Source organism: Macadamia integrifolia, chromosome 10, assembly GCF_013358625.1.
Source record: "Macadamia integrifolia cultivar HAES 741 chromosome 10, SCU_Mint_v3, whole genome shotgun sequence".
NCBI classification, from domain to species: Eukaryota; Viridiplantae; Streptophyta; class Magnoliopsida; order Proteales; family Proteaceae; genus Macadamia; species Macadamia integrifolia.
In genome coordinates this window covers 28,224,852-28,241,703 of record NC_056566.1, presented here as the reverse complement: position 1 = coordinate 28,241,703, position 16,852 = coordinate 28,224,852, and the positions used below count along the sequence as shown (strand labels likewise).

At 36.6% G+C, this 16,852-nt stretch overlaps 1 protein-coding gene and 1 long non-coding RNA gene across 3 annotated transcripts; one reads left to right on the top strand and one right to left on the bottom strand.

The window, feature by feature from the left end:
• The first annotated feature begins 1,651 nt into the window (after positions 1–1,651).
• LOC122090508 lies at positions 1,652–4,767 on the top strand. Of its 2 annotated transcripts, none has more exons than XR_006143663.1 (7): positions 1,652–1,900; positions 2,123–2,255; positions 2,342–2,448; positions 3,675–3,813; positions 3,919–4,133; positions 4,215–4,320; positions 4,456–4,767. It is a non-coding gene; the product is annotated as an uncharacterized LOC122090508 (long non-coding RNA). The 2 variants fall into 2 exon arrangements; XR_006143662.1 differs by having other exon boundaries at positions 3,662–3,813.
• A 1,742-nt stretch (positions 4,768–6,509) lies between these two features.
• LOC122091519 (serine/threonine-protein kinase PBL27) lies at positions 6,510–12,916 on the bottom strand. The gene is made up of 5 exons (XM_042661516.1): positions 12,486–12,916; positions 11,352–11,545; positions 10,958–11,147; positions 7,905–8,296; positions 6,510–7,748 (listed from the first exon to the last, which is right to left on the bottom strand). Exons 1-5 carry the CDS (start codon positions 12,616–12,618, stop codon positions 7,119–7,121), a joined length of 1,539 nt encoding a protein of 512 aa, XP_042517450.1. The 5' UTR covers positions 12,619–12,916; the 3' UTR covers positions 6,510–7,118.
• Between the last annotated feature and the right edge of the window lie 3,936 nt (positions 12,917–16,852).

The window sequence follows — 16,852 nt, the reverse complement described above, 5'->3', positions numbered from 1 at the left end:
ACGTCACATGAGAGAGAGAGAGAGATCGTTGAGAGTCATGAACGGGGTAAGACTCGCGACAATGGGAGAGAGATCGTGAGAGTAGGGGTTTTTTTTTTTTTTTATTTTCTTCCTATTTTGGTGGGAAAATAAAAAGGGATATTTTAATAGTTAAGTGAAATTTTTTTCGCATGTAAAGTATATTTCCCTTGCAATTAAACATCTAAATTTATTTTTTCTGGGAAAAAATTCCACTTTGCATAAAAATTGCATTCCCCTTGCAACCAAACGAAGCCTTAAGACGAGGGTTTTCTGGACTGAATTTCTTTGTGGTGCAACAAGGCCTCTAGCACTCATTCAAAGGTCAGAAGTGCTCAGGCACAGAGCTCAAGATGGTCACACGTAACCCAAGATGTTTCTGGACATTGGATGCACGCCAGATGCCTTGTTGTGCCACAGTGGATCCAAATCTGTTTTTTTTTTTTTTCTTTTTCATTTTAACTCCTGATGACATCCCCTCCTCCCCCACCACTAAACTCATGATCAGTTTGCAAGCGTCCATATATGGTCTATCATTAAGAAGCATGGCTCAATCTTCCCCTCTCTTGCACATCACAATGCAATAAGAATAACATCCGCTAACCTTAAATCAAATCAATAAAACCAAAGATGAGAAGCAACTGAATATGGGAAGACAAAAAGGGAGATGTTGATGATCTTTAGGTACTTATAAAGCCAATGGCAATAAACATTGAGGAAAACAATTACAAAATCAGATATTTCACTCATGCACAAAAGGAGGAGAATAATATGATCTTCTGTTTCTAGAGCCACAAGAATCAAACTCTGATATGTGTTCACTCAAAACTTAGATACCCATATGTAGGGGTGTCAATCGGTCGGTCCGGCTCGATTTTGGTCTGGGTTGAGTCGGTTTCGGTGTGGAAAAGTTGAAATCGAAACCGAACCAATAAGGAAATTCCGATTTTGGTTTGGTTTCGGTTTCAGTGCGGTTTGGTTTCGGTTTGTCTTTGGTTTCTTAAATCAATTTGTAACTGGGTTGGTTTTGGTTTTTGGTCTAGTTTGGATTCGACTTTCCATACAAATGTATACAAAACTATGCAAATTTTGATTTTTTTAATGAATTTTGGAGTGTTTCGGTTTCTTACCGGTTTGGTTTCGGTTTCAGTCCGGGTTTTGAGCCAGTTTCGATTTGGTTTCAAGTTCATCCGGTTTCCGGTGTGGTTCGGTTTGGTTTTGGGGTTGCAATACTCGAAACCGAACCGAACCAATAAGGCTTCGGTTCGATTCGATCCGTGTTGTTATCGGTTTGGTCCGACCGGTCTTACCAGTTCGGCTTAGGAATTGACACCCCTACCCATATGCATCTCCTCTCATTCTCCCCCCACACCCTACTCCAAAAAAACAATCCAAATCCACAATTTTTATTTTGACACTAGACTTTAATAAAAAAAAATACCAAAAAAACCAAACGGCTCAGCATCGTGGTCGGAACGGGAAATGTGTCGTCTCGCGTGGAATAATTGGCGGGAAGTAAACTCTAAAACCCTTAAACCCCATTAACTGAAATTAACTGAAAATTAAGATTCTCGAGCACACCATATGTAAACACTCAAACCCAACTGTCACTGAACTTTGTGATTTGACTGATTTCGTTCTCTTCCCCACTCCCCCCTCTACTCTTTCGGTTTCATCTTCTTTTTTTTTTTTAACTCCAGCTCTGTGTTTTTGCCTGTCTGTGATCGTTTGGGACCTCAATCTAATCATTAATGGCAAAGTTCTCGAAGTTCGACGACTCTTCTGATGAAGCTTCTTCAAACGGTTAGTTTTCTTCGGGGGAAGACCCAATGGAAGATGATGCGGTCGGTGATTTTAAGAGCGAGGAAGAAGAGAAGAGGAGGTAAGGATGCGGACTTGAACGACGCTCTGATTTGTAGGTTTTCTGTTGTTTGAACTTATTTTGTTTCTTGGGGCGTCAATTTGGGTTTTCATGGACGTCGCTGTTTACAGTGTTTGAAGGCCTTAAGGATCTAGGGCTTTCATTGTTGTAGCCGAATTGCTCTGCATCCATCGCTTACGATTCTATTTGCCATCCATCTTTATTTCCTCTGTATTATTGCAGGATGGAATTTCAGCGAATGCTGAAATTGGAAAGCGTGTAAGGGCCAGCTTGAGAGAATTGCAGAGGTTGAAGAATCGGAGAATCCAAGAAATATTAGATACACAAAATGCTGCCATTGATGCTGACATGCATGGTGCATAATTCTACTAACCCTGATTAAATCAATTTATTCTTTTTGGATGTGCAATCACAAGTTGTAATTGATTGTTTTTATTCCAGACCAACAAAGGGAAGGGGCGCCTGAAGTATCTCCTGCGGCAGACACAGATATTTGCTTACTTTGCCAGAGGCAATCATTCTGCATCTCAGAAGAACCCAAGGGGAAGGTAAAAAAGTTATCTGCTCCATGAATAGTTATAGCTGGTATCCATGGTTGATATTGCTGGAAAACAAGGCAAGAAAAGAGAAGGATTATGCATGGGTAACAGTAGGGGTGTCAAAACCTAGCCTGAACTAATAAAACCAATCGAAACCGACCGAAAAAACCCGGTTCAAACCAAACCGATCCTTATTGGATTGGTTTTGGACTGAGATATGTTGAGACCGACAAATCAAACCGACCAATAATCAAACAGGAACCAAACCGAATGAAACCGATAAAAAAAGAAATGATTATGACATTATAAAATTAGTGAATTGATTATCCATTTTTTACAATAGTAGTGAGAATATATTTTATTGTAAGGGGAATTGTTACAAATCAATGAATATGAGGTTATGAATAGAGAAATTGATTTGTAAATTGTAACAATGCTTCCATTGATTTCCTTGTTCACTATACAACATTACTTGGATACTTAAATGAATGATTATATGATTCATTTTGTGATTTTAATATTAGTTATATTTCCTTTACAAAATGATAAAACATGATTTAATCATAAATTTAAAGTGTTTTCGTCAAATCTTTGTCACTATAGGTTATGAATGTAAGATTTCTTTATGGTTCAAGTCCGATAATAAACCGATCTAAACCGATATTTACCCGATATTGAAAAACCGACCAAAAACCAAAGTTCCTTAATAGATTGGTTTTGGTCTCCCTCATTCCTAGACCGAAACTGATTCAACCTGACCGAAACCAAACCGAACCGACCGATTGACACCCCTAGGTAACAGAAGGTGTGACCTGCTTTCCTATTAAGAAAATAATATTTCAATTTTTGAGTGGTGAAAAAAAAAAATGTGGATTAACCAGCCATGTAATGCAGAGAGTTAGTTTAATTAATTGAATGAGAGTTTGAAGTATTACAGGATAGCAATCGATCGAGTGATTGTTGGTAACTTCCCAGGGTCATGTCCTGGTTGATTAAGCATATTTATTTTTTCTTCTATTCACTTATTCTAGTCCAGTTCTGAATTCCTGTTTTCTCTGCAGTTCTACGTTCTATTACCTCTTCATAAGGCCTGCGGATGCTTTATTTTAGCCTTGATTTTCTGCTAGTTATTTTCATTATTGGTTCCTTGTTTCTTCTCTGTTGGATCTCAAACTGCATCAGTTATCTCTTGTTACTAACTCCTCTGGTTACGTTCTATTAGACCTTATTTGCAGACCTGATTTCATGCCTATTTAGCCACCTTGCTCTGTTCTTCTGAAGTTGGATCGATACGACAATCCATGGTTGGAAGTGAAAATTCAATATGGCCAGAACAAAGGGAAGCTGTACAATGAGGAATGTGATCGTTTCATGGTATGGTCCCTGAATTTCTAAAGTTCCCCTATGCAAGAGCATGTTTAGTTAGTGGATGGTACTTGTAGTGGTTAACCGTTCTAATATCCATGACACTTTATACAGTTATGCATGGTTCACAACCTTGGATATGGGAACTGGGATGATCTCAAGGCAGCTTTTCGTGCATCGCCTTTGTTTCATTTCGATTGGTTTGTAAACCTTGTACCACTCAAGAACTTGCAAGATGCTGTGATATGCTCATTTGATTAGTAGAGAGAGAAAATCAAGAATTTGATGGGAGGAAGAGACAAGCCCGGAAATATAAGAAGCTTGTGAAGGTCCTCCTCCCCCAAAAAAGATTGTCACATAGATGTTCCTTTATTTCTTTTGTGACTCATATTTTCCAGATGTCTTTGCAGAATAATGGCACCATCAAAGCGTGCAATGACTAGAGAGCTTGCTGAGAACCCCGTTTCAACTTTGAAGAAAAGGAAGCAAGCAGTGATGGACGACCATCTTAGCTCAGTGAGTAACTGAGTACTAGGCTAAGTTCTTATAGGTTTAATTTGGAGAATTTAACTTGAAATCTGTGTTGAACTTATATTTTTTTGACCTTCTGGTTACCCTATCTGATATTTGCTTATTGTTTTGTGTCTGCAGAGAGGAGGAGAATATGAAAATTTGTCAATAGGAAGTGTCTCTGTCTATAGTAACTAAAACCTTATATATACCATCCTTGCTGAGTAGGATTTTACCCCTCTAGTTGTTATGGTTCACTTTCATGAATTAACCTGTCTTGGGTTCTTGGGGTAAGTTTTGTGGATTGCATGTTACAAAAAAAAAAGAAGAAAGTTTTGTGGATTGCAATCTTGGTTATCCTGGGCCATCTCTTGGTGGAAAGGGTGGGTTTTGTATTAGGGTTGGGAATGTTGGGTTGTTTTTATGTTGTGCCAATTTCGAATTGTATCATAATTGCCTCAACCCTAACACACACATCTTAATTGTGTCTAAAGTGTTAGAATCCTGACATATCTTGCTAATATTACAATAATTTTGGGCCAATGGATCATATTTGACCATATTGAATATATGTCATGAATAGTATTTAAAAAGTGACAAGAGAAACTAAAATTTCAAGCTTAATGCATATAAATATATAAATCAAAACACTAAGCTATAATCATTTCGACAAATGTTAAGGTTTAATATAACATATGGTGAGGGATATTTACAAATGCCTCTGTTTTACACATGGAGGGGGAGACAATTTCGATGGGTGTCGATTTGTATAAAAGGAGTCTATGAAGGATGTGTATACAAAGGATGCATGGATTTTTTTTTTCTTTTAAATTTTTCTTTAATATATGACATTTTTTGGTTTCTAATACGAAAAAACCTAGAAGGTTTTATGCATGTACGTATACAATCATACATAAAATCAGGGTCCATAAAAGAGCATGTAAAAAGTTTTTCCATACTATGGGTAAAAAGAAAGTACACCTATCTAGCCATCTAGGGTTATTGTAAATGCACTGCCCCCTACCTACTATATGAAGTGGATTATATCTCCCACTACTCCTCCATACCCTCTACAGACCATCCAAATCCTTTGGCTGAGTGGGTGAAGTAAAACTGCCCCAAAAGCATGTGCCAAAAAGGTAAGTGTGCCACACCTTCTGCTCACCATTGTAGAGCTTATTCTAATGAACCCTCATACTTATACGGTTTTTCTCTTTTTTTGCTTGCTATAACCCTCATACTTATACTCCGGCAAGAATTTCTGTTAAATTAGGTTAATGTGCCAGTAAACAATGGCTACTGAGACTTGCATAAAGGCTTACTTTTTTCTCCTAATGATATTAATGTTAGTATGCTTATCCAAATCTGGAAACTCATCCCCTGGGCTATTGTTTTCAATAGGAATCCAATTTCTCTCCTCCACCCATGTTAGACAGAAAATCTCATCATCTTAGGGATTTGACCTTTCAATTAGCATGAGGAAGGGTATTTTCAACTCTGTTCAGTAAGGCCGAAGGAGTGGGAGTTAATGACACAAAAGTTCAATCACAAGGCCACATCACTAGTGGCAAAGAGAAGGAAAATTTTATCCTTCCAATAATGGTACTGGTATTAATGGTACTGGTATTAGTAAGTGGGAGAGGGAATCTGTTCAGTAAGAGCATGATGTACAGTCCCTGGCCTCACCTGTCAAGAGCAGGATACCTTACCACAAAGCAAAAAGTGGTGGCACCACCCCTATAATATTTGGAGGACCAGTAGCTTGAGTCAACCACTCCCAATAACATTTGAGGAACAAGGCATGCATACATTTCCCACATACATTTCCCAGATCAGAACATTTACAAAATCTCACATCACACCTTTTTACAAATAATCTTATGCAGGCATATTCCCAAACAGTGCCACCTTAAGGAAAGCTGCAATTATGCTTTTAAGAGTGATTCAGAAACCCAAGCATCAGATTTGGCACATAGTTGCAGTCTTTCAAATGAATGCAAAACCATAAGAATAACATCTACGCATGCTTCAACTCTCTACCATGGTTTGAGGAATCGGAATCATGTCACCAATTCCAGTAAAATCGGATCCAGCTGATTCCAATTCTGGCTGATTCTGGGTGATATATGCATATCATATAAATTTACATTCCTAATACTAGCTTGACAGGAAGACCATCTAAAGGGAATAAATAATATGGTAATCAAACCTTTTGTATAAACCTATAATATGACTCAAAAATCCATACAACAAGATGGTCCAAAAATATAAGGGCTGAAAAATGAGACACCCATACAAAACCCATAACCCTCTCCCCCTTTACAGAATATTTGTGCAAATTTAATACATATCTTCCAAGCTTCCTTTTGTACCCTAAGCTATGAGAAATCCATACATGCAAAGTCCAACAAGCTGCACAGTTAACATTCTATGCTGGATTTACCTGCACAAGTCCCACAAGAATAACCTTCCTGCTTCCAGATGGTCTTTCACTAGTTCCTCCTTTCCCCACACCAAACGGTAAAAATTCTGCTCAAATTCAATATGATTGATGTAACCAGGGGCATCTGATTCGATACTTAGCTATAAATGATAGAGGACAAGCCGCAACTGTCGAGTTGGACAAGTGCACCCTTATTCCATGGGAGAGATCGAAATCCAAACAGAAAATGTAGTGGCTCGCAACCACTTCTCCCTGTTCTTTTTTTGTTTTTTGTTTTTCTAAAGAATGGTTTTTTGGAAGCAACCTGTTGTGTTTTCAGACCCAAAGCAAGATGAATCAGGGTTTAGGCTTGAACATTACCTCATGGTTGCTCATTTGTGCCATCAAAGCTACCTATGGCATTCGCTCGCTTTCTCTCTCTCCAATTCTCACCCCATACTTTTGCTTCTGCAACTTCACGCTCTCTATCAAAATCTCGGTTGAAATTCCTTGGTGTTTCCCTTGCATGAACAGGGCTATCCCTCTGAGCTTCCTGCTTTTCCAATTCATCTAAACCCCACTTCCTTCCAGATCCACCACTGGATTCACCCCTTCCAGTCTCTGCACCTAAGTTCACTCCCCGAAGAGGGTCTCTGTGTCTCCTATCAGGAGAATTCTGGTGGGACGATTGAGAATGACGAGCAACACGTCCAGCTTCATCTTGGCTGTCAGTCCCACTGCCCATGCTCTTTCGGTCATCCCTGAGCCTAGGAGTTGATGGACCAACTCTGTTACTTTGGGCAGAAGCCACATTTGGATCATATGTTTGGGATGCTAAATATGTCAAAGCAGTCACAACATCTCCTATTAGAGGCCGTGTGGCAGCTTGCTCCTGCAAACACATGGCTGCGACAGCTAGAGCTTGGTAAAGTCCCCTCATTGGATAATGGCCTCGCAATAAAGGGTCAGCCATCTTGGGGAACTTCCTACGATCCTTGAAAAGTGGTCTGGCCTGCAATTCACATCCCAAGAATTGGAATGTTTTATTTTTATCCATAAATTAAATCTCAAAAAGACGATCATAATCCCACATTATTTTAAGCAAATGGAAGAACAAATAATAAGGGAAAAAGACAGTAAAAGAAATACATTAAAAAAAATATTTTACCCATGCAACGAGATTGTGCTCTCCCGGAGCCCGTGTGTTGTCTATTGCCTTGCGCCCTGTGATCAACTCAAGGAAGACAACACCGAAACTGTACACATCAGATTTCAAAGTGAGTTGGCCGGTCATAGCATACTCAGGAGCACAATAGCCATAAGTTCCCATCACTCGTGTGGAGACATGAGTCTTGTCTCCAACAGGACCAAGCTTTGCAAGTCCAAAATCTGACAACTTTGGGTGATACCCCTCATCAAGAAGGATGTTAGAAGACTTGAAGTCCCTGTAAATGACAGGGGGATTTGCTTTATCATGTAGATACTCTAAGCCCTTGGCTGCACCGGCAGCAATCTTCATCCTTGTATTCCAGTCTAAAGGCTCCTTGTCTGGTGGAACATCTGAAGATAGGTAACAGGTAGCTAATAAGTAACGAAGTTAGTAATAGCATATATTTATATTCTACATCACCAAAGAAGTTCTGCCAGATTGGGGGGCTCATTATACAGAGAATCCCTAGATTTTATTAGATTACATTATAACCCTAGGCATTTGAAACTGTCCTAGGAACTGCACCAAGGTAGTCTTGCTGCTCCATTCGCACACAAACCCAAGCAGGCAGCTACAAGTGCTGTAAGCCTATAACCTCAAGAATGCACAATATTGAAATGGCTTTGGAAAGTGAACTCAATAGACACTGTTCAGTGTAGGCCAGAAAATGTTCAGACAACCATTCGATAGTTTGACCTATAGCTCATGTAGCATACCGAAAGACCTCAAAAAAATATCCATAAGCTTTCCATCCTCTTCCGACACAACACCAAACACCTCAGAATTTGCTGACCCTCAAATCCTCCAGATAACAATGGGTAAGGAATTTATATCTATGCCCCTCCAGATACCTAATAGCTGAACATGTTGGAAAGTACAGCAATGAGCTAATGCTATACGCATCTGAAAGCTTGGTGAAAAATGTTCAAAGAGGAAATTTTATTCTTTCAGGAGTGTAAGCTAATCATGAGAATTTTTTTTGCTTCAATATGAAATGATTTAAAACAGTGAAATTGATCAACTTGTCAATATAATTATGGTGAATAAAGGCGATGAGGTCTGATTCTCCTTGATAAGCACAAAATGAAAACCTGAGGACAGAAAGGGACTTGATTGATGTTATTTGTTTCTTATATGGACAGTCAGGATCCCAACCCCTTCCTCAATGCAAGGAAATGAGAAAAAATATTCCCTCAATAAACTGGCAAAATCTTACACTGGTTCAAGTAAAAAAAAGGAAAAAGAAATTGAAAAATGATGAAGCAATCAATTACTTTTGACCCCCAAGCATGAACCAATCTTTATATAGTGTCTAATTAACAACAATGGGTTTTTATTTATTTATTTTTCGATGAATCAACAACAATGGGTTTTAATTATGCTGTTTCTCCCTATGGGTAGTTATCATTCACGTCATCCTAAGAGGTGATTGTGCACACAAAATCCAAAAATAAACCCTTTCCAGTTCACGGCATGACCTAGTGATGACAGCAAAACTGAATCCAAACATACCATCCACCAAAGAAGAGGGCTCCCCATCAACTGTCAAAGTCAAGATGTAATGGTAAGAAGAAGCTCTGACCTATAAGTACTATGTTTATGCTGTCTTCTGATTATACAATTTTGGTTAGTGAGACTGAAAAGGGTAAATTCTACAACTATAACAGAATATATGGATTGCAATTTCAGGGGGGAAAAAACACTACAAATGGAGTAGGTGGGATTGATAATAAAGAGAGAACCCAGAGTAACCATTTTCTACTTGCTTCAATAGTAAACAAGGAGAACGAGATAGAAGAGGATGCCAGTCATAAAATTAAAGCAAGCTAGATGAGGATGAAAGGATATTTTGAAATGTTGTATGTTCTTTCCATTAAAACTTCTTTTTCCATAAACAACTACAGAATTTTATTGAAAATTTTTTTTTTTTCTATCAACCATATATATATATATATATATATATAACATAAAAAGGTCCCACAACACCTGAGAAATCATACAGCCCCAAAAAACTAGATGGAAGAGGAAACATATTACCCAAACTCTATCCGTCTCTTTACACCCTCCCTAGCCAGAAGATCAGCCAAGTCATTAGTGATCATTGGTTTCCAACTGAATGAGCAGTCCAACTGCGAAGCTAAGAACTTGATGTGCCTTAGGACATCAGAAATCCAATGAAAAATAAAATTTTTAAGACAGTTAAAACACTAGCAATGACGTATGGAGCCGAACACTAGGCAATTAAGAAACAAAAAATACATAAACCGAGTTGAGCTGAGATAAGGATATGGAGATTTGAGATGGTTAAGAGGCAAGACTAGGAATGATTAGAATCATAAACTAATGCATTTAACGGAACCTAGGAATTGCAACAGGAAGTGACAAGAAGAGTGGAAATTGATTGAGATGGTTCGACCAAGTGCAGAAATCACCAAATAATGCAAACTGGGGTGTATATGTGCATTGAAGGTGTTAAAAAGAGACGCGGGAGGCTAAAGATGATCTTAGTTGTAAGTGCTGAGGAAAGACACCATTAATATTAGCAGCAGATATCACAGTAAATAGCGTGGATATGGCATGAAAAACTTCTGTGCAGATGACCCAAAGTTTTTGGGAACAAGATTTGGTGAATTGGAGTCTATTTTTGGTTATTTCAACACAAATTAGACTGTTCATTTCATCAATGAGGGAAGTGCATTGCAGTCCTAAAGTGATGCTTCACCAAATTCCACTTGTGCAAAATTATCTAAATGGAGCATGTTACAAACCTAAAGATACTCCCAATATTTTTCCAAAAACTTGATAAGGCTCTTTAGGAAAAATGAAGGTGAATTGTACATATTATATAATTTTAAATGGCTTATATACATATAGTAAGCAATCTAACCCTGTAAATATCCTCCAACGATCCCAATGGCATGTACTCATAAACAAGGAGGCGTTGGATTGTACATATTAAATAATTTTAAATGGCTTATATATATATATATATATATAGTAAGCAATCTAACCATGTAAATGATCCTCCAACGATCCCAATGGCATGTACTCATAAACAAGGAGGCGTTGGTCTCCATCGGCACAATAACCAATCAAGTTGACAAGGTTAGAATGATGCAAGAGACTAAGCATGAGAACCTCCACCAGAAATTCTCTGTTTCCCTGAAGTCCATTCCTGTCAAGCTGTTTCACAGCAACTACCTGCAAGAACAGTCATTGCAAGTCAATGAGAAAGCACAGGACCAGACTGATGGATAAGTAAACTCATATAAGGATTTTCTGTTTAATGAGGTGTGCAATGGTGAGTATAGCAATAAGCCAAGAAACAAATCTAAGGTCTCCTTCAATTAACATGTTTTATCATTTATTACTCCCAACCACTAAATAAGATTAATTCCAACCGACCTGTCCAGTGCTCTCCAACCGACCCTTGTATACTCGCCCAAATCCTCCTTCCCCCAAAAGGCAATCTTGCCTAAAGTTCTTAGTGGCAGCAGCAAGCTCTCGAAAGGTAAAAGTCTGTGCAGCAATATGAGCAGTTGACCCATCCTTAGGAATTGAGATTTCCTTCTTAGAATCACTCCTAGATTTTGACTTTTCTGCACCCCATGAATTTCCCCATAATGCGCACAAAAGGAGGAGGGGGAAAGAGAAGGTCAACAAGAAAACCAATGTCAGTAAGAAAGCAAAACAAATACAGAAGGGAACACCCCTCCCCCCCCCCCCCCCCCCAAAAAAAAAAAGTTTCAAGAGATGAGATGCAATCTATAATTACAGGGGATGTAGGTTTCGTAGAAAATCAGACAGCAGTAGTGTTTCTTTACCATATTCTAATCCTCAATCAACCCAAAAGCGAAAGCAATTACCAGGAATCCCTTTTCAGTTTAGCTACTTGACTCACATTTCCTCGTTCACACAAAACCCTCAGATTACCAAAATGTAGTAGTTCACAATCGAAACTGGTCATACCACAGATGAAATTAGAGTTCCAAGAACTCTCCTAAGGCATACAGTTTAAGAAACTTTCATCTTAACATTCATTATCTTCCTGACCAAACCAAAAATCGACAGCAACTCAATCCAATCCAAGAATTAGAAGCAGAAATATTCATCAGCAGCTTCATCAACAATGAAGAGATGAGAAACGAGACATAAAAAGTATAGATTTTCCTCATTTCTTATCAGAACCAACAGATTAGACACAAACAGAAAATCCAAAAGAAAGGAAAAAAAAAGAAGAATAACTAAAAAGCAGAACCCGGTGGACAAGCAATTCATCCAAGAACAATAACCGCAGCGGATACAAAAGCCCAACTCAGCAAACCACCTAGACCAAAATAAAGAGCCCATAAATCAATCAGATCAGATAAAATCAAACTTTAGCACCAACCCATGCTCAAAATTTATCAGAACTACACAGACACACAAAATTCAACATCGATGAAGGGTCCCGCAGTAATCGCCAGTCAGAACTAAGCCAAACAAAAATTCAAGTCATGCCCATGTAAAAGAGATGAGAAAACCTATGAAGGGAATTACCTGAACTACTGACTCTACTCAGATGATGAGATTGAGCAACTGAACCCTCCTTTACAGAATCCTGTTTTGCAACTTCTTTCACACCGTTACCCTCTTTGTTAGATGATCTAAAGCAGGGAAAACACCCGCCCATCTCAAATCGAAACAACCCAGAAAGAGTAAAAATCAAAAAATGAAACAAAACAACTAAAACACCTTGATCTTCAACTCAACAACCACTCCTCATTTTCTTGAAACCGTCCAATAATTCCAACACCTAATTCCTTCTTCTCTCTTTCCTTGAGCGATCTTCAGTGAAGAAACTTGCTCAAACTGTAACATCTTACAGTCACCCAAACAGGGAAGGAAAAATCATCATCGCTGAGAAGCAGCAGATCAACAAATCCGGAAGACAGATAGAAAAAGCAGAGAAACAAGAGAGAAAGGTAAAGAAGAAAAAATTAATAAAATAATAGAAAATATTGAAATAAATAGAGACACACATAGAGAGATGTTTAGTTAAAAGTAAAATTATAAAAAATAAAAAAAATTAACATAATTATTGACTTTTATGATTGGATTAAAGTAATTAATTCAAATTAGAGAATCAGAGATTCTACGTAATCCCATTGGATTTTTTTCCACATGTTGACGATTTTACCCTTTCCATTTTACAAAAGTCTTTCTGGTTCACCACATTTGAGGTGGGAGTGTGGGACCCACTATGACTATTAGATTTGCTTTCCTACACTAAACATATGGTTATAATATTGAAAAGATTTTAAATGATGATAAGGTACAACTTACGTAGTTTAATATTTTTTAATGTGGGGATTCTAAGCCGTGGATTAGGGTAATGATGATGGGTGTGAGGAAAAGTGGATGATGTCATAGCCCTTGATCCAACGCTTGTATTGTCATCATCATTCTTTTTTAGTCCATTTGCCTTGAAGATTGATTTTTTTTTTTTAAACAAAAAAATGGTGCTTTATAGTAGTGATCATAACTCTCGATAAAAGTTACGATAATAAAGTGTGTTGACTTGAATCCGCGACCACTGACTTGTTCAATGAGGCTTAATCATTTTAATCACTGGATAAATCACATGTAAAATTTATTATTTTTATTTTAAAAAAAATAATAAAAATTAAAACATTGTCAAAAAACAATCAAGAAAATGAATACTAAGTTGGTTAGAACTAGATTTGATATCTACTTCCACTCCATTTCAACAAAAAAAATATTTTTGATTGAAAAATTAAAAAATAAATAAATAATATTGGTGGTTGAGATCACACAATATCAATTCAAAATCATACTACAGCTAACAAGTTTATATTGGTAGTGGAATCCAAATAACACAAAATTTAATGTCATATAAATAGTAATTTCCATGTGCTATATTCCCCCTTTAGAGTTTCCAACGACCCTACTGAACCATTTATTATATATTTATTTTTGGATTGGGAGAAGACAGAGTCATGGACATGGATTTGATCAGACCAAGATTTCCTTTGACGATCCAATGGTTATTATTGCTTTTGGATGAGGATCAAGAAATAATGAGACGCATATCAAATCTCCAACAAACAAGGGGAATGGTAGCAATAGATTTATGGTGTTTCCTTGATTGTTGGTAAAGAGAAACTTTCTCCAAGTGATCTTCATCACTAGATCAAGGAGTAAGTGTTAAACCATAACGGCAATCATCAAGGGTTTGCCTCAAAAGTCACCATTTTTTGGTTATGAGAGGGCTCTACACAGAGATGTACAAAAAAAAAACACTCCTATCCCATAGTGGCGGTTCATTTTTATAGCATTAAAAAATAGCGAGGAAGTTAAGTATACTATTGGTTTTTTAGGAACTAACAACTCAATCAATAGGAGGACGGGGATAAGAGAGACATAATCGACTTTTTCAAAAGGAGGAAAAGAGAGATTGACACAAATCTAGGTATAAAGACGGCATACCCAGGCTATTCCCTAAAAAATATGTACACTTTTTTTTTCTTTCTCTAAGTTACATATTTTTCAATGGTGAAAGTTATCAAACAAAATTGATTTTTACTATTCATTTTCAAAACTCTACATCTCATTGAAAAACACGTCAAGGTAGAAAGTTACTATCTATATCGGCAGTGATGCAGACAATACGTCCATACTGGTCTCTCTTAATATGATATTGTGAAAGCTTGTAAATTAAAACTAAAAGGATAAAATAAAAAATTACTAATGAAATGGATGCTTACATGAAGAATAAAACCTAAGTATCAATTCTGAAGCTTACCTTGATCTATCATTGACTTATCCTAGTGCTTTCTACTCCTAGATCTGCAACCCCTTTTCAAAATCAAGTGATGGGGCTTGTTGGGAAGTGGGAACCAAATACTTCTATTAATGAACTAGTTTCCTTTTCCATCAATGTATTTAAACCATGGGAGAAGATTTTTTATTAGGGCAGTGTAAAAAAGGAATCTGAACTAGAAAATGGTGTCATCTATATGAGGCACACATGGTAGGAATAGAAGAGAGAGAGAAAGTGGGGGGGCGGTCAGTGTGGGTTTCGTTGTTTATTATGTGAGAAGGATACAAAGAAATCTCTATAAGGGTATCCCATGCTTTCTTTTTCTCTTAAAATAAAAACAACGCTTATTAAGAAAATTACATAATATTGATAATGAAAAGTGGAGTTAATCTTTTTTGGGTGAAGATTCAATCTCAGAGCATGCACTATTAAATATATGGATTTTACCTCTCATGGTTTCTTTTAAATATATGGATTTTACCTCTCATGGTTTCTTTCTTCTCCTATTTCATTTTTGTTGGCCTTCGGTGAGCTAGTAATTTAGGTTTTGCTTGGTATATATCCATTTTTTTTAATAGATTACTATAATGCATTCTGAAGAGAAAGAAAATAGAGAAGAAATGAGATTCATAATGTGCTAAAAAAAAAAGTGTCCCAATACACAAGGCTCCCGCTACGGCAGGTGGAAGGGGAAAATATACTCAACCTTACATCCACTTTGTAGAGAGGTCATTTATGAAGACCCAACATTTCCTAGTTTAGTTTGATCTAGTGTGAAGTTGCTCAAGCGATCAAGGTTGGCATTATTTGACAATGTGCGTTTGTATTTATATTATATTCTTAGGATACATATTCCGAAAGTTTAATAGGACCTCGCATTTTATAATTTGATTAATGATTGAATTTTTATATTTATATAATTTTCTTACATATACTTATGTTTATTTATTCATATAATTATTTTATTTCATATATTATACTGAAATTTTCAATGCATTTTTTCCATCATCATACAAAGGAATGCCCAAACTTAAACTATGATTAACTTTCATGACCTACATTTGTTGCCTATGAGCTAGCAAGCACAAGCTTAATACATTTTTCTTCTTGCCTTTCTTTCGAATATTAAGGGATGAATATATCTTAACGGCTATATGCCTTACCAGCACAAATAGCCTAATTTGAACCACATGAAAGGATCATCATTGGTTATTTGATTTTTTGGAATAACTATTTTCCATTGATTAATTTAGTATTTATAATAAGTTAGTTTTCTATTTAATCAAAGAGACTCTAAAATCTCAATCCTTTAAGTCCAAGTCGATGCCTTGACTTAGTAGGAATATTTTCTTTATCAACTAATTACCTACACCTCTCCTCTCCTTGTGCTAGTTTAATTTCCTAAGGAATAATTTTTATCCCTTCTACATTTGAATTCATATTTGGGAAATGAGGCATTCTTTCATATCGACCCCATACCAAGGTCTCGATTTTAATTTCTTCTATGTCACATTTTTAAACTATTGTTGAACTTTTTTTTATATTTTATTATATATATTTAAACAAGAAAGATGTTTATAAATTTTACCCTAAATTCTATAATTATATAAAACTTCTACTATTTTCTTTTTAATGTTTATGTATTTATTTATTGGTTTTGGATCTAGTTACTTTTTATTTAAAAGTAATAACAAAGGAGAAGGTTCTCTACTCTAGCGGTTCACGTAAAAGCTATGGTTAGTTGCCTACTTTTTCCAGTGGTCAATCAGTTATATTGAAATTTAGTGGATAGATAGACAACAAACCCAATGCTCAAGTCTCAAGTTTGAGCCTTAATGAAACTGGCCATATGGCAAAATAGATCATTGAAAAATCTAAAATTTTGACATGGGTGCAAGGAACTATCAAGGGTAACATAGATATACAAGGAAAGATATGGCGTGAGGATGTACATGGACATTCATGGGAAGATATGGCATTACATGAGGGGTGATTGTTAAATTTGTATATAAAATTTGATTCATCTATCTAGACTATTTTCTAGATATCCAAATGTTAGATTTGTTAATTAATCATTCCATGT